At 41.6% G+C, this 18727-nt stretch overlaps 1 protein-coding gene across 2 annotated transcripts in view; it reads right to left on the bottom strand.

The window, feature by feature from the left end:
* Positions 1 to 18727, bottom strand: part of MTUS2 (microtubule associated scaffold protein 2) — an 833540-nt gene that overhangs the window by 147712 nt on the left and 667101 nt on the right. For both annotated transcript variants that reach the window (XM_073662484.1, XM_073662485.1), the window contains exons 6-7: positions 11255 to 11344; positions 2156 to 2367 (exon numbers count right to left, since the gene is read on the bottom strand). In XM_073662484.1, coding sequence (XP_073518585.1) covers positions 2156 to 2367; positions 11255 to 11344 — 302 coding nt within the window. The remainder of the gene's footprint in view (positions 1 to 2155; positions 2368 to 11254; positions 11345 to 18727) is intronic.

Here is an 18727-nt window from a genome sequence, read left to right as displayed (position 1 = left end):
TACATCGGCAAATAGAGCAGTCATGATACAGAAAACAGGAAATATTATTGTATCTTGTTTCTCTGTCTGTCCTGTCTATAAAGAAAGAAAGTGCACCTTTAATATGGTGGCCTTCAGGGAAGATTTAAAAAATGTAATATAAATAGCTACAGCAATTGAAAACACACAGTAGCACCAGCGTCCCTGCACGCTGCCTCCCTCCCCTGGCAGGGACGGGGACTAACTCACCACCGCGGCTCCTGTCCCAATCCTCCCTCTCCTTCCTAGTCTGCCGTTGTCAGGGGTATGCGCACGGCGCACAGATACCTAAGCACTGTGCTTAGGGCACGCACTCCTCCTTGAAGGGGCCGAGCACGTGCCATCCTAAAGTGTCCCCAGCCATTAGCTGGGAGACACTATTTAAGGCACCTCCACTTGCATAACGGTGCCTGTGCAATGTTGTTAGTCTGTTCCCAAACACGCTTGCTAGTTCTCAGATCCCCAGTGCTTGTATCTCAGTATATCTATCCTGTATATCCACGCCTGCTGTGCCTGCCTGTGTACTAGTTATATCTTCCAGCTCACCTGCCTGCCTGTATATCAGCTGTGCCCGCTACAACCTGCCTGCTTGTATATTTGACGGTCCGCACCTGCGGTGCCCGCCTGCTTGTATATTTGATGGTCCGCACCCGCGGTGCCCATCAGTATATCTGCCGGACCCGCCTGCACCTGCTGTGCCAATCTGCATATCAGGCGGCGGACCCGTCGGCACTTGCTGTGCCAGTCTGTATATCAGCCGGATCTGCCTGCACCAGTCTTGCCAGTCTGTGTATCAGCTGGACCCATCTGCATCTGTGGTTCCTCTGTTCCTGCCATGCCTGTCTGTATCAGCTGTACTCTCCTACCGGGCTATTCCAGCTTCCAGTCCCTTGAGGGTCAGCTGCCCTGTACCCGAGGTCAGTCCTGGTGTAGCACCTGGTCTTGCCTCCCCGGGCTATCCTCAGACCGCGGCACAGTTAGTTGCCGTGGATCCGGGGTCAGCCTTGGTGTGGCGCTTAGTCAAGCCCTCCAGGCTCTACTCGGGTATTGGCACAGTGGTTCCACCACCTAGTCTGTTACACACACTTTTCTTTAAGGCTTGAGAATGGGATGTAGGTTCACTTTCCAGCAGGGCAACGACCCTAAACATACTGCCGGACCTACAATGGATGGTTTAGATCAAAGCACATTCATGTGTGTAAATGGCCCAATCACAATCCAGACCGAAATCCCATTGAGAATCTTTGGCAAGACTCACTGAGCTAGTGATAGTTTGCAGAGAAGAATGGGCAAAAATGTCAGCTTCTAGATGTGCAAAGAGACATATAGTAGGGACAGAGCCCAAAAGACTTACAGCAGGAATAACGGTGAATGGTGGTCCTACAAAGTATTCAATCAAGGGGGCTGAATACAAATGTACTGTACGTCATTATTTTCAGATTTATACTTTTAAACTAATTAGAAAACCATGTATTACTTCCTTTACACTTCACAAATAATTGTGATGCTATATCACATAACGTCTTAATAAAATACATTTAAGTTTGTGGGTGTAACATGAAATAATATAGAAAAGTTCAAGGGGTATGAAGACTTTTTCATGCTTCTATAATCAATCAAACTAAAAGGAAATACCTTTACCTTTAAATAGATTGCACATTTGCCAGCATAGATGCAAAAGTGCAATATTTTATGAGAACTTCCCATTTATTTTTAGAACAGTGTTTTCCATAGAAAAGTACTATATTGGTAGATAATTAACAGTGCAGGCATAATCGCACCTGCTGCAACCATGTGTCACCCAAAGACAAAATACTGCACTCTCCTGTCTGGTAAAAAGCCATTGCCCTAGGTGAGGTTGCCCCATATGATCGTCATTGATCAAGAGACCCATTGTAATGAAGGACCAGGTCTTAGGGGCTTTCACCCTGTAGTAGCTCCTGTACTGTCCAGTGCTGCTGCTTTCACACGTATGTGTAGAAGTTTGAGCCCGCCATTATACTAAGCCATAAGGCGGCGGGATTGCTGTGCTATGATATTGCTGTGGTGCGCCATACTTGTTTTATTGTTTGCTACATATGCACATCTTGATTAATTTTTCTTTTACCTATATTTATCTTGTCTGATAGCTTCTTACCTTGCTAAAGAAATACTGAGTGGTCACGGCAAACACTAAAAATCCACAGCTTGTTTTTTTAAATTCTTTCCGGACAAATAAGAGTTCCTTAGCTTGCTCCTCACACTTCTCTTTTAACCTCTGAACAGTCTGACGATCTTGGTCTCGGGTCTGTACTTCTGTCTTGGCGGCATAGCCATTCTTTGCAATTGTTGGTTTCAGTTTGGGGTGACCTGAAATGTAAAATAGGAAACAAAATAATTCTTAAATATCAATTTTATGTACCTTAAAGACGATCTGTCAGTAGGATCAACCCTCCTAAGCCATCTATATGGGCATGGGAAGCTGAATAAAATGATACCTTGATATCTGCAATCTTATGTTTTATTCCTGAGAAATCCAAATTTTTTTTTTTTAAATCTGTAAATGAGCTGTTAAGATCTATGGGCCGGACATAGATCTCACAGAAAATTTGCCTCCAGAATGTGAGGCATGTGATCAGGAGAGCAGACTGTCAGTCATTACATGTCTCACACTGGTAACGCCCCCTGTCATTTACAATAAACTCTGAAGGAAGATTCTCCAGGAGATCTATGTCCGGCCCATAGATCTTATCAGCTCATTTACATATTAAGAAAAACATGGATTTCTTGGGAATACGACATCGGATCGCAGATGTCAAGGTATCATTTTGTTCATCTTCCTATGACCTCCATGCCCATATAGACGGCTTAAAAGGGGTAATCCTACTGACAGATTCCCTTTAATAAGAAAGCCAGAAATCATTATATCAAAATTGGAACTAGGAAATAGGACCGAGCATTAAACTACTGCTGCTAAGAAGCTTTTAACTGCAGCCAGTCTTAAAACCACGCCGATCTCTATGTAGCCACAGTTTTGGACACACCTCTTCCACCACATGTGAACACAGCCTTAAAAAACAGCTTCTGCGATTCATGCTAGAAGGACATGGTTACTAAACGTACAATTATGTCTTTTTAAGTTGACTATTGGTCAGGAGAAAATGAAAGGATTCATCCAGTCTATTCAGCGCTCCCAGGAGACAGGCACCGGGCAGAGGTATTAAAATTTACTTAGATAAAAATCATCAAAAAAACGATACATGGAACAACGCGTTTCGGCTATATATTTGTACAAAATAGCCTTCCTCAGGTAAGGTATTGCTTTACAGTCTGCTAGAGTTATATAGTCTATATAGGTTCACTTGAATAAGTTAATTATGTTAAATGGTCAAGACCTGGTGGTTCTTCATTAGCTTAATTGCTGCTTGGTGGTTTTCAGTATGCAGCTTTAGCTTATCCTTCTTTCTTTTGTTGTTACAGGTATATTTGCAATACATGATAAAATATATGGTGAAAAACACACACACATAAAAAACATTACAAACATTGATTTGCGTGTATACAGCATGAGTGGATGCATAAAAAAAAAAGTGTAAATCTATAGCATTATCCACACATACAGCATATATTCAATGATCATATTAGGACTATTATATTATACTTCTTTTACTAGAAAAACTTTTCTTATGAGAGAAAAAAAAAAAAACACACAAAAAAAATAAAAAAATAAAATTAAATAATAAAAAAATAAAAAGAATAATCATTTACATTAATGATATTGTAAGTTCTGTATCTTTAATTACTGTGGAAACTTTGTAAATATGTTAGTTTCTTCAATTGGGATTGAACTCATGTAGTCCACACTCAGGGGTCTATCAGGTAGTCCACACTCAGGGGTCTATCATGTTTCTCTCATTGGTATTTATCTCTATGCTGTGGATGTACTCATGACGCTGGCTTCACTAGTCAGAGGTTTATGGGCAAACCTAAGAATATATCATAAAAAATATCTAGCTTGGGTTACCATACACTCTATTCTTTCTATATATTTCTATTGATCAGCAACGCTGTCCTGATCTAATTCGATGTTCTATATGTTTTCCAGTCTATCATTGAGGCCGTCAGGATGTAGAAAGCGCAATCTGTACATCCAGAAAGCCTCTTTCTTGTTCAGTAGATGGATTCTGTTTGATATATTCTGCGGAATTTCTTCGACAGGAGTCAAGCTTATCTCAAAGCTCTTATTATGATTTATTAAGAGATGTCTCGATAGGCTATGTGTTAGTAGCCCAATTTTTGCATTATGTCGGTGTGCGTTTGCCCATAAACCCCTGACTAGTGAAGCCAGCGTCATGAGGACATCCACAGCATAGAGATAAATACCAATGAGAGAAACATGATAGACCCCTGAGTGTGGACTACACGAGTTCAATCCCAATTGAAGAAACTAACATATTTAAAAAGTTCCCACAGAAATTAAAGATATAGAACTCACAATATGATTAAATTAATGTAAATGATTATTCTTTTTATTTATTTATTTTTTATTATTTAATTTAATTTTTTTTTGTGTGTTTTTTCTAGAAAAGTTTTTCTAGTAAAAGAAGTATAATATAATAGTCCTAATATGATCATTGAATATATGCTGTATGTGTGGATAATGCTATAGATTTACACTTTTTTTTATGCATCCACTCATGCTGTATACACGCAAATCAATGTTTGTAATGTTTTTTATGTGTGTGTGTTTTTCACCATATATTTTATCATGTATTGCAAATATACCTGTAACAACAAAAGAAACAAGGATAAGCTAAAGCTGCATACTGAAAACCACCAAACAGCAATTAAGCTAATGAAGAACCACCAGGTCTTGACCATTTAACATAATTAACTTATTCAAGTGAACCTATATAGACTATATAACTCTAGTAGACTGTAAAGCAATATCTTACCTGAGGAAGGCTATTTTGTACAAATATATAGCCGAAACGCATTGTTCCATGTATCGTTTTTTTGATGATTTTTATCTAGGTAAATTTCTGAAGACTTTTAATACCTCTACCTGGTGCCTGTCTCCTGGGAGCGCTGAATAGACTGGATGAATCCATTCATTTTCTCCTGACCTTCATTCCACGGTCTCCTGGCTGAGAGATTCATTGTATCCAGACTATAGCTGCACATCAAGGAGTCAAGGCATCTCAGTCAGACCTAAGAGGTCGATACGCTATGCCACAAGCTACATCAAAGGTGAGCAAATTAGCTTCTGAAAAATAGCTGAACTTTAATAATCTGCACTCAGATCTGTGCCCGTGTTTTCTGTCTTTTCCCCTCTCCTAGACCCTATAGCCTTGGGGTCATATACCTATAAGTTGACTATTGGGAAGGTGAGCAACCAAATGTCAAGAGATCATCCTGTCAGTTCTGGCAGTCTCTGTGGGTCCTGATAATCCTCTCTGACTGATCATGTAATCAATTGAGAAGGAAGATGGTGCTTTGTTTTTAAGGAGTTAGCCCTTTTGCAAAAATCCTTGCCATTTTTCCACTTGATTTACTTAGTAGTTGTCTTCACAAGTTGTTCTTCTTCCAACAGATCTGTAACAAGCACTGTGGGATGGAGGAACTTGTAAACTATTATGGTGCAGTGATGGAGGAGGTATCAAGTGACCACAGTGCCCAAAGCATCCGCTGTCGGCACCGGAGGAGCAGACTTATACAAGTTATTACTTGTGCGCCACTTGAACAGGTTAAAATGTTAATTAACACTGTCGAAAGAGCTACTGCGCAGTGTCTAGTTTGATACCATGAAAACTCAACTGAATATCACATAGTCAGACCTGCAGAAAATGAAATAGGCCGGTCAGTATCGCCGCTGTCAACAAGCTCCTATAGACTGCAGCACCCAGAAGGAAGATTATAAAGCGCTGTCCAAGCCTGTGGTGCTGAATTCGGAGACTGCAATCACTAGCCTCAGCCTCTGTGTTATAAAATATCTTCACACCGAACAGCATAGAATACACAGTAGCAGAAACATAGTTTTTTAGTTAATTTTAGCACAAAACTTGTATAAAATAAATTAGAATTTCTCATCGTACCATTGGAAACATATTAATGATATAAGAGGGCAGCTATGGGAACTACAAGGTAGCGAAGCTTTACTTGTCCACCTTTTATTTAGACTAACCCAAGTTCTGAATCCGCTTACTGGAATTCTTTGAGACCAATGCATTAGTACATATATTGTGCCTGACCCCTCTGTGCCACTACCTTGTGTTCATCATAAGGGGTCAAAAAGATTGAACTCCCACTCATGAAACATTAATAGACTATGCTGTGCTTTTGTGAGGATGGCGTTCCACTCCTCTGCCAACTCCTGTCATTTTATTGTATGAAGATGTATTACATGGCACTGTATGTTACAGTATTCTGTGTGTTATTCTCCTGTTAGGCTGCAGTTCCTGTTGTTAGAATCTATGTTGTTTTACCATCGGCCATCTTTTTGTGGTTTGCTGGCTTCTAGTCTTTTCCTCTGGTGCTGGGTATCTTGGTCACGTGATCTCTTCACTCTTTATTACTCAGCACCTGTCTCCCATTCCCCACTGGACATCAGTGTTGTTACGCTTGCGCTCTGGCTAAGTTGCCTTGTTAGTTCTTTGTGCTTAGGACAATTGATATCCTGGGACTTCTGGTTACACCAGTTTTGTTTTCTTTTATCTTCGTTTCTGCAACTAACTTTTCTGCTAGGAGGTCTCCTGTTTTTGCTCCCAGGCCTTAGATCTTTTAGGGACACCCTTTCCCCTTCCTTCAGGTCTTCATTTGAGTTCAGTGCAGGATCGTCGGTGGGGCTGTTCACAAGGAATAGGGCACCCACCCCAGCAAAGGGTTTAAGCAGAGTCTCAGTGCAGGGACAGCTCTTCCCTCTTATTCCTTAGTTCTTAGTTGCAGAACATAACACCTGTTAGTTGGATATTATAGGGTTAACTGCAGGACAGTCCCATAGTGGGGAGGAAAATTGGGGATCTGTGGGTAGGTTACAGGAAAAGGAAGTCTGTTAAGGTTGGAGAGAGAGATCAGAACACCCTCAGGAAAGAAGATCATCTTTGGGTGTGTGTGGGAACCAGTGGCAAAGGAAGCAAGACTCATCAACAGCACTTCAGTGGTAGCAGCGGCCTCCCTTACACAAGTAAATCAGGGGACCTACAGTGAGAGACTACAGGAACGTCTTTAGAAGATTTAGTGGGAATGGTCCTAGTGCTGGACAGACCTGAGAGCTGCGGTCAGTAAGACGGTTGGGCATGAATAGGAAGAAGACATTGGGAGATTCTCATCTCTGTCTGTTCCCAGGGAAAGATTAGTCTGAGTGCAGTACCACAGCGAAACACATCGACCCAAGTGGTGCTACACTAGTATTATGGAGGTCCTCCTCTTAAATTGTGAACTTTCAGCAATGTACATCACAATTAATGTGCTGCCGCCAGTAACCATTAAGCATGTGCCTCTGTCTGGTGCAGAAGTGAACAGCAAGTGTATTCCCTGCTATCCTTTGTATACCGGTTGGTTAGTAAAATGGATTTAGTTTTTAACCAACTGTCTGGTTTCCTCATAATGGGGATAAAGAAGTTTGGCACCACTCAGGCTGTGGCAGGGCTAAACCTGAAGGTGTCTACAACATTAACATCACACACACCCAAAGACCCCATTTTACTGTAGCGGGCCGGGGTGTGGAAAATGAGTCACTTGCCCACAGCTACCGCCCCGAGCCCCATTACACTGTTACCATTAAAAGGAATGTGTCACCCCTAAAAAACAATTTTTACATGCAGATGTAGTGGTAAATTGCAGGTAATCGCATTTAGATCATGTCTGGCTGCTTTACTAGAAGAGTGTCTACAGGGAAAAAATGAAGTTGTATCCTCCCGGCAGCTGCTCGGCGGGCCAGCCCAATGATTGGAAGCGAGGGGCTCCAGGGAGAATAAAACTTAATTTTCTCCCTGTAGACACTCTTCTAGTAAAGCTGCCAGACATGATCTAAACGCTATTTTACCTGCAATTTACCACTACATCGGCATGTAAAAATAGTTTTTTGGAGGTGACACATTCCTTTTAATGGTAAAAGTGTAATGGGGCAAGGGGCGGTAGATTGTTGAATGAATAAGATGCTGCCTTTGTCTGTACATAGTGATTCAAGTATATTGTACCAAGTACTGCTCATATAAGAGGGTGGTGGCCCACCGGAGGATTCTCTTGTTCTCCTGTGGTCCAGTCCAAGGCTGCCCATGGTCCCACATTCTGATCCTCGGTCACAGTGACTATAGAGAGTGTGATGAGTCCAAACTCTGTGGATATGCCATAAAGGTCTGCCATGAGACAACCCCTTTAAGGACATATTGTGTAAGGAAATTAGAACAAAAAAAATGTAAGGATATAAAGGGTCAGGAGGAACCGAATAGTCAGAATAAACTTCAAGATACATAAAGTTTGAATATTTAGCACTTAGCTTTAGAGAATTAGATGCTGGGACTTTGGTGCTATGGCACTGTACAGTGTAACTTCAGGTACGATTAAACATCTGCCTCGCTGAGGAGCCCGCCAGTGGCGCAGATGGTCATGGCTCTGTTTGTTTTGGTAGCACTCATTATGCTAAGTGTCATACTTAAATTGTCCATGTAAATTTTTTATTTGAAAACTTCAGTACAGATAAAGCTCAGGTCCCCACAGCTGCTTTATTCTACTTGTCAGGCTCAAGTGATCACACTTTTACTGCAGAAACGAAGAAAAGCTTTTCAAGGACATAAGAGAGATTTATACCTAGACCTACAAAATTTTACAAAAATTAATTGCAAGAAATATCCAAAGAAGAAAATATAAGTCAAATGTTATTTATTTTTTTTTTTTTTACAATTTAATATAGTTTTGTTTTATAATTTAAACATTTCTTATTCAGCAGTAAACTGTGGGAAAATAAATCTTCAATTTCCCTATAGGAAAATATGCTATATATTATATTATATGCTTCCTACTGAAATCAATGGTCTGTCCATTTTAAAGAGGTTGTCCAGTCTAAAACGACAGGTCTGCAGTTACTCTATGTGACTGTAGACTCGTGAATCCTCACAGCCCACGCACTGCGCGCTATGAGGATTCTCCGGTGTCAGTGTTGGGAACAGTGGTCACATGACTGTAAGTATGAGAGATGCATACTCCTGGCCAGAATCTGACCTCGCACAATACACTTTGATTGAGCGCTCTGGAAACAGTCTAGTCGGATTGTGTCCGGGAGTATGCATATTCAATACTTGTGGTCACATGACCACTGCTCCCGACGCTGACACTGGAGAATCCTCATAGTGTGCAGTGTACGCTCTGTATGGATTCACAAGTCAGCATAGAGGGACTGCAGATCTGTCGTTTTTAGACGGGACAACCCCTTTAATGCCTGAGTATTTCAGATAAAGAGGTGTTATGTAGAGCAACTAACACAGGAGAGGCCTGAACGAGGAATCCCCCTCTATCAACTTAAATTTCCCTCTTGAGGTATTTGAAAATGGATTTTCTAAGCTAGGCGTCCCCTATAGGCTTAAAATGTTTTAATTTCCACATTGTTTTTTTTGTGACGGACAGTATATAGTGTTAAATACTGTAGATATAAATCTGTTCAGTGGCACATCGAAGCCTTTCGCCCGTGATCGGGATAGAGGGTAGGTGGGTGCAATTTGAAGCTGCGTCTGAGCTGCTGATATTGTTGTAGGTGCTAAGGTAAAATTGGGCATTTTTATAGGAGATTTTTGGTGGAAGATGTATAAGATATAAGAAAGATGGATAATGGATTAAATTATCATTTTTATTTTACGTATATGCATGTATTTTGGGCTAAAAATATTTTCACAATTGGATATCATTAAAAAAAATTTGCCCCATTTGGCTTTTAGCCATTTAACAACATGACGTACTGGCTCCCTGACTTTGATGCGGGCTCGCACGCTGAGCTCGCATCTTTGCCAGATGATGGCTGATTTAAAAGGGAACTTGTCACCAGGTTTGTCCCATATGGGATATGGCTCCACCTTTCAGCACTGATATTTAGCATTCTAACATGTTGTATATAAGCCCCCGATCCAGCCTGCAACAAAAGAAAAACATCTTTTATTATACTCACCTGTGGGGCGGTCGGATCTGATGGGCGCCACTGGTCTTCATCCAGCGCCTTCCTTCTTCTTTCCATGCCGTCCTCCTTCTGTGCTTCATGTGGATGGCGCGTGCTATGTCATCCACACAGTTTTTCCTGGCATCGCGCTCCTACGCAGGTGTACTTCTCTGCCCTTACTAGGGCAGAGTAAAGTACTGCCTTCAGCATGCAGCGGAAAAACGGAAAATAGCCCGGTCATGAAGGGGTTATCTATCGGGAGATTTTTACTCTGGAATCTGATGTCGGGGCAGATGTGTCACTTACTGGGCTGCTTGCTGCAGTTTTGATAGAATCCCTGTTTTCTCTGCTTGCAGATGTAGCAGTGCTGAAATGCTAAGCTGTGCATAACACCGCCCACATCCCTGATTGTCAGCATCCTGTGCACACTGTGTATTGTCATCAAACTGCCAACCAGTGGTGGGGGCAGAGTTATACAGAATATCTGGATTGCCAGGCACAAAACACCAAGTCCTGCAATGGTAATCTCCTGCTTATAAAACACTGATTGTATTGAAACTACAGCAAGCAACTAAGCAAGTGACACATCCCTCTCAGCTGATTTATGACCACAGACCACATTAAAGTTGAGCTGATCTTTCATGCAGTCATAAATCAGTAGAGAGAGGTTCAGTAAAAGACAGAGAAATCAGAACATCTATTTAAAGGATTCTTAGTTTATATCTCAGCCAGCAGTAGAAATGGCAACACGGAGGCTGTAGAAGGAAAATGGTGAAAAAAAAAAATTTAACTCCATTGTAAATTTTTTTTAGCCCAAACTACATGCATATAAGTAAAAAAAATGGTATCTGTAAGTATCTATATCTATTAATGGGGTATTCTCAAGTTTGGAAGGTATCCCCTATCCATAAGATAAGGGACATCTTTCTAATTTCTGGCTATCCAGCTGCTGGGATTCCATGAATAGGAGATAACTTCCAAACTTGAGAATACCCCCTTTAATAACTATGTTCACTATACAGCTTGCGGAGCTAAGGATTGCTAAGGGGAGGTATGCACACTCTGTAATTCCTGCTTTGGGCACTGATATGATTTTTTCTGCCTGTACTTTACCTGGTGAGTGCACCTTGGTCACTTGCTTTTTCGGTGATGAAATCGCTGGCTTTATACCTTCTTGATCTTTTTGGATCTCTTTCTTCAATCCTGAAAAACAATAAATTATGTAAAAACATTTGCAAATTAGTGAACTTAAAATGCAGAAAAAAAATGTAAGGAAGCAGGTATCAGTAGACGTGACGTAATCGTCTCTGCTTACCTCCCGATGAGGAATTCAGCAGAGCCGAAATACCCTTTAATTACAGATGTAACAACTCATTAATGGGAAGGGCCATGATAAGTAAATAGAGTAAAGAGTGGAAGTAATAGAATGTTAATGTAGCGTGGAAGTCATCAAGTGTTGGCGGATGTTACATCTGAACCTTTATGTCCCCAAATTCCATTCCATACAGAGCAAATTTTTGTTAGATGTGATCACATCGATGCTCTTAGCAGATTACAGACAGACCATTTAGGTTCTCCTTCAGTCACCATCAAAATTATAGTTTGGAGGAATGTAATGTAATCAATGTATCATCTTGCAGACTGTCTGAATTCCTTAATAAGGCACTTTATAAATGCACTACATCATTACGATCATCTTCTCAAAGATTCATTACCTATTATAAAATCAAAAGACTCTTAAATATAACAAAATATATTCGCACTCCTCTATAATTATTATGCACCCCTGCAGCGGCAGCCACTAATATATTCTTACAGATCCATTTTTAACGATGGAAATGTAACACGTAGGCACAAACCTGAAGACTGGAAATGTTCTGCTTTACTCCTGCCGAGCGCTCAGTGAGGTTTAGATTTCTATGGAGGAGTTTACGATATACGGTATTATTATAGGACTAAACAGTATACAATATGCTCCCCCTAGTGGAGGCTACGGACAAACCAAATGTTATTTAGGCTATCTCTATGCAAGAGTTATGATACAATGGTGGTAATTCTCTTTAATATCTTGATTTTTTTTCTTTTATTTTCACATATAAAAAGCCTTAACTTTTTACATTTTCCATTAATATTGCCATATAGAGACTTGTTTGTACATGATAGCTTATATCTTTAAAGGTGTTGCCACTACTTTTACAGTATACTGATAACTAGTGATGAGCGAGCGTGCTCGTTTAACCCTTTCGCCAAGCATGCTCAGGTGCTTTCTGAGTATCTTCGGCGTGCTCATATATTAAGTTCCCTGCATCTGCATGATTTATGACTGTTAGTCAGCCTCAACACATGTGAGGATTCCCTAACAAACAGGCAATCTCTGCATGTGTTGAGGCTGACTAACAGCCATAAATCATGCAGACGCAGGGACTCAAACTTAATATACGAACACGCCGAAGATACTTGGAAAGCACCCGAGCTCGGCGAGAGGGTTAAATGAGCACGCTCGCTCATCACTATTGATAACCTATCCTTTGCATAAGTCACTAATATAAGATCAGTCACTGTTCAGTGGTTGCTGCCAGGTAATTTATCTCAGCTCCTATTCCCTTCAGTAGTAGCTGATTTGCAGCATTTGGCAGTGCCGATTGTATGGAGCTTGGTGTTTAACTCTGTACACTGTTTAAAGCCATCTGCAGTTGGAGGTAATATCAGCTGATCGGTGGGGGTGTCGGGTGTTGGAATCCCATCAATCCTATATTGATGACTATTGATGGGCGGATAACTTAGTGCAACCCCGGTCCTCCGTACAGGTCAATTCTCACTGGAAGTGGACAGTAGATGTCTGAATTTCCTTACCCCTTGGTATTCCAGGCTCAGCTCATGATTAGTTGAACTGGGAAACATTACCTGTGAACCACACATGGCGATACGAAAATATCACGCCTGGCCGGTGAATCAGACAACGCATCAGGGAACCAGAAGGCTCAGGAAATTTATGCAGCTCTTGTCCACAGCCAGAAAGCACTGACCTAGACTCTAACCATAGACTCTGGTTGCGCGAAACGATCCACTTATCTTAGGGAAAAGTCATTAATATAAAAGTAGCAGACAAACATTTAATGGCACCATTTTAGGGAATATATTGTGTGTTTAACATATCTTGATAATCATTGTTGGGTCATAATGTAAAAAAATAAATAAAAGATAAGTTAACTTTACTTTTACTTTTCGTGTCTCTCGATTACACCAATACTAAATGTTTTGTTTGTTGTAGTATATATACAGTACAGACCAAAAGTTTGGACACACCTTCTCATTTAAAGATTTTTCTGTATTTTCATGACTATGAAAATTGTACATTCACACTGAAGGCATCAAAACTATGAATTAACACATGTGTAATTATATACTTAACAAAAAAGTGTGAAACAACTGAAAATATGTCTTATAGTCTAGGTTCTTCAAAGTAGCCACCTTTTGCTTTGATGACTGCTTTGCACACTCTTGGCATTCTCTTGATGAGCTTCAAGAGGTAGTCACCGGAAATGGTTTTCACTTCACAGGTGTGCCGTGTCAGGTTTAATAAGTGGGATTTCTTGCCTTATAAATGGGGTTGGGACCATCAGTTGTGTTGTGCAGAAGTCTGGTGGATACACAGCTGATAGTCCTACTGAATAGACTGTTAGCTGCTTTTTTCTTGCCATAATACAAATTCTAAGTAAAGAAAAATAAGTGGCCATCATTACTTTAAGAAATGAAGGTCAGTCAGTCCGAAAAATTGGGCAAACTTTGATGTGTCCCCAAGTGCAGTTGCAATAACCATCAAGCTCTGGCTCACATGAGGACCACCCCAGGAAAGGAAGACCAAGAGTCACCTCTGCTTCTGAGGATAAGTTTATCCGAGTCACCAGCCTCAGAAATCGCAGGCTAACAGCAGCTCAGATTAGAGACCAGGTCAATGCCACACAGAGTTCTAGCAGCAGACACATCTCTTCAACAACTGTTAAGAGGAAACTTTGTGCAGCAGGCCTTCATGGTAAAATAGCTGCTAGGAAACCACTGCTAAGGACAGGCAACAAGCAGAAGAGATTTGTTTGGGCTAAAGAACACAAGGAATGGACATTAAACCAGTGGAAATCTGTGCTTTGGTCTGATGAGTCCAAATTTGAGATCTTTGGTTCCAACCACCGTGTCTTTGTGCGACGCAGAAAAGGTGAACGGATGGACACTACATGCCTGGTTCCCACAGTGAAGCATGGAGGAGGAGGTGTGATGGTGTGGGGGTGCTTTTCTGGTAACACTGTTGGGGATTTATTCAAAATTGAAGGCATACTGAACCAGCATGGCTACCACAGCATCTTGCAGCGGCATGATATTCCATCTGGTTTGCGTTTAGTTGGACCATCATTTATTTTTCAACAAGACAATGACCCCAAACACACCTCCAGGCTGTGTAAGGGCTATTTGACCAAGAACGAGAGTGATGGGGTGCTACGCCAGATGACCTGGCCTCCACAGTCACCAGACCTGAACCCATTCGAGATAGTTTGGGGTGAGCTGGACCGCAGAGTGAAGGAAAAAGGGCCAACAAGTGCTAAGCATCTCTGGGAACTCCTTCAAGATTGTTGGAAGACCATTTCCGGTGACTACCTCTTGAAGCTCATCAAGAGAATGCCAAGAGTGTGCAAAGTAGTCATCAAAGCAAAAGGTGGCTACTTTGAAGAACCTAGGATACAAGACATATTTTCAGTTGTTTCACACTTTTTTGTTAAGTATATAATTCCACATGTGTTAATTCATAGTTTTGATGCCTTCAGTGTGAATGTACAATTTTAAAAGTCATGAAAATACATAAAAATCTTTAAATGAGGTGTGTCCAAACTTTTGGTCTGTACTGTATATATGTTTACCAATATCAGAGCTGTATGTTGGCTTATTATTAGTCAGTCGAGTTGTAGTTATCATTCGTTCTGTTGAGTCATTTCTGAAGTCGCTGTCCAGTCCAATTATCTGTGGCTAGATTGGGATGTGAAGACTAAGGATAAGCTTACACCAGAATCAGTGTCCACCCACAGAATGTCTCCCATTGTTGACTGCAGATTCTAACATGGTGGGTTTGCATCCTGCTTCAGTAAGTCATATGTCCCTTATTAAAGAGGTCTTCATGTGGATTGAGAGAAGAATTGCAACAGCTGATTAGTCCTAGTGAATAGAAGTGTTACACACACGCCTCTAGGTTCAGATAGGGTGAGATGGGTTTCATGAATTTTTTGGAATCCTGGGGGAACCGTTACTCAGGGCGACCATAGGCTGCAGCTTCTCTCAGGCACACAATAGATTCAATTGCTCACCAGACACATCAGACAAGTCTTTTTAACAGTTTAACAGTGGAATTGAATCTGAAGCATGGCCAGTGCAATTCAGGGATATGGGATATTACAGCAACAATCTTCATTACAGTACAGTCTGAGTTTCTTGAGCAACCGGCTCCAGTAACAATACAGTAGTTTCTTCACAAGGCACAGTATTACAGTCTCTTCAGCAGCATAATTCAGCATAGATTAGATCTCTTAGCAGCACACTTCTATGCATACACAACCTCAGGCTTTTCCTTCACATGGACACAATAGTACACAGCATTCTTTATCCTGCATGGAGATGGGGGGGGGAGGGTTTGATGAGGGAGATGATCCCTGTGACACAATTCCTTCCAGTCCTTATCTTCCTGCCCGATAATATTCTGCACTGTTAGTTCAGGGAGTTTATCTGACATGGGTTTAGTTTCTCTCCTGATCTGAATCCTGTTCAGTTGCCTTCAGTCAGATACAGATAACACACCACCCTTCTCTTCGGCTTCAGCCAGACTAAAATAACAAGTTCCCCACAATCCCCCTTGGGCTCAGCTAAAACACTCCCTGTCTCCTGTGACTGTGTTAACCCCTCTAGTTGCTGGATGCAACCTCGTAGGGAACCCGAACCTCAAAGCAAAATCACTGAATATCTTTTTTGCCACTGTTCGACTAGCTTTATTGGTGGGGTGGCTAGTGATGAGCGAGTATGTTTTGTTAACCCTTTCGCCGAGTATACTCGGCTGAGCACCGAGTATTTATAGCGTGCTCAAGCTTTAAATTTTCATCGCTCCCTGATCATGATTTGCAACTGTTTGTCAGATTTAATGCATGTGAGGAATGCCTATTTTTCCAGCATTCCTCACATGTAGTGATGAGCGAGTATGTTTTGTTAACCCTTTCGCTGAGTCTACTCGGCCCAGCACTGAGCATTTATAGAATGCTCGGACTTCAAGTTTTTGTCGCTCCGTGAACATGATTTGCAACTGTTTGACAGATTTAATACATGTGAGGAATGCTGGAAAAACAGGCATTCCTCACATGTATTAAATCTGTCAAACAGTCGCTAATCATGTTCACGGAGTGACGAAAACTTAAAGCCCGAGCACGCTATAAATACTCGGTGCTCGGCCGAGTATACTCGGCGAAAGGGTTATTGAGACCATCTCAAACGGATACGTAGTTTAGATGTTGCCCATAGGTGCCGAGGTTAATGTGTTGGGATGTTTATCATTCAGACACCCACACTCCCTGGTCATGTACCTCTCAATATCTCTCTGCATGTACGGCCAGAAGAAACGTTCATGGATCAAGTTGGTTGTCCTTTCCACTCCCAGGTGTCCCATGTTTTCATGGAGTTCTTTGAAGATCAACCTACGGAATACTCTGGGTAGTGCCAACTACCAGTTTTGTCCTCATTTATGATACAGGATACCATCTTAACTGAGGTAGAGCTTCGTCCATTCTTTAACTAAAACAGATACTGTTGTTTACTCATCTCTCTTCTTTATAGTGCCCTTTTAAAATCATCTTCATCTGTTGCAAGGTCAATTGACTCTTCATTTCTAGCATACTACAGAGGTTCAGTCCTGGGCTGATCGTTTTCCCTACCCCCGCAACAATCTCATCTGGCTGGTAGCCTTTCTGTAAGCCTGTATCGATCTGGTGCAACAAGTTCATATAAGACAGTTTCTCTTTCTGGTCACACTCTCCAATCTGTCCCAAGATCTTGAATTCTTTCCTTAAGGTGATTTGTGGTGTTAGAGAGGACTGTCTTCCTGATTTATCTAACCCAGGCAGGGTAAAGGTTCTGTCTGAGTCTGTCACCCATTCAGAGGTTTTGGTCGATTCCTGCAGGGCTGTTATTAGGGCTTTGAATTGTTCTTTCAATTCCTGTAGTTCTGTCTGCGGACGGAGATTCGAGCTTTTGGTAATTGGTGCCGCCCCTCCATCCTTCAACTTCAACCTGGTTAGAAATTGTGTTAGCTCCTGGAGGAAAGTCCCCATGACGTCTTCAGCTTCTTTCTCCCCCAGACTCATCCATTTTTGCATTAATGGCAGCTAACAGTTGCCTGCTGTTGTGTGCTTTAGAAATCTCTTCTTCTGACATGTTTATATGTTCTGCTACTGTTCTCAATTCTTCACAGGTTAACTGAAGAAGCAGCTCACTAATTCTGTCCATTTGTATTTCCACATCCATTGCTGCTAGTGAGTTTTCTTTAGGGACGGTCCCCTTTAACTGGTGTAGCAGAGTTAAATTCAGGTGCTGTGCTGCTGTGCATTTCCAGACACTTTTCCTCTTCTCCCTCTACACGCTAATTCCCGCTCAGGATTCCCCGTAGGGGCCACCAATGTTACACGCACGCCGCTAGGTTCAGATAGGGTGAGACCGGTTTCATGAATTCTTTAGAATCCTGGGGGAACCGTTACTCAGGGCGACCATAGGCTCCAGCTTCTTTCAGGCACACGATAGATTCAGTTGCTGACCAGACACATCTGACAAGAGTCTTTCTCAACGGTTTTACAGTGGAATTTAATCTGAAGCACGGCCAGTGCAATTCAGGGAGATTACAGCAACAATCTTCATTACAGTACAGTCTGAGTTTCTTGCGCAACCGGCTCCAGTAAAATACAGTAGTTTCTTCACAAGGTACAGTATTACAGTCTCTTCAGTAGCATAACTCAGCATAGATTAGATCTCTTAGCAGCACACTTCTATGCATATACAACCACAGGCTTTTCCTTCACACGGACACAATAGTACACAGCATTCTTTATCCTGCATGGAGATGGAGGGGGGAGGGTTTTATGAGGGAGATGATCCCTGTCACACAATTCCTTCCAGTCCTTATCTTCCTGCCTGATAATACTCTGCACTGTTAGTTGAGGAAGTTTATCTGACCCGTGTTTAGTTTCTCTCCTGATCTGAATTTTGTTCAGTTGCCTTCTGTCAGATACAGATAACACACCACCTTTCTCTTCGGCTTCAGCCAGACTACAATAACAAGTTCCCCACAATCCCCCTGAGGCTCTGCTAAAACACTCCCTGTCTCCTGTGACTGTGTTAACCCCCCTAGTTGCTGGATGCAACCTCGTAGGGAACCCAAGCCTCAAAGCAAAATTATTGAAGATCTTCTTTGCCACTGTTTGACCAGCTTTATTGGTGGTGGCATATGCTTGGGCAAATCAAGTAAAATGGTCCATCACTACCAATATGTATTTGTAACCACCCTTGCACGTC

The sequence above is a fragment of the Phyllobates terribilis genome, unplaced genomic scaffold, assembly GCF_046119375.1.
Source record: "Phyllobates terribilis strain yellow unplaced genomic scaffold, ASM4611937v1 Scaffold_2__4_contigs__length_985480577, whole genome shotgun sequence".
NCBI lineage: Eukaryota > Metazoa > Chordata > Amphibia > Anura > Dendrobatidae > Phyllobates > Phyllobates terribilis.
This window is presented reverse-complemented; position numbering and strand designations above follow the sequence as displayed.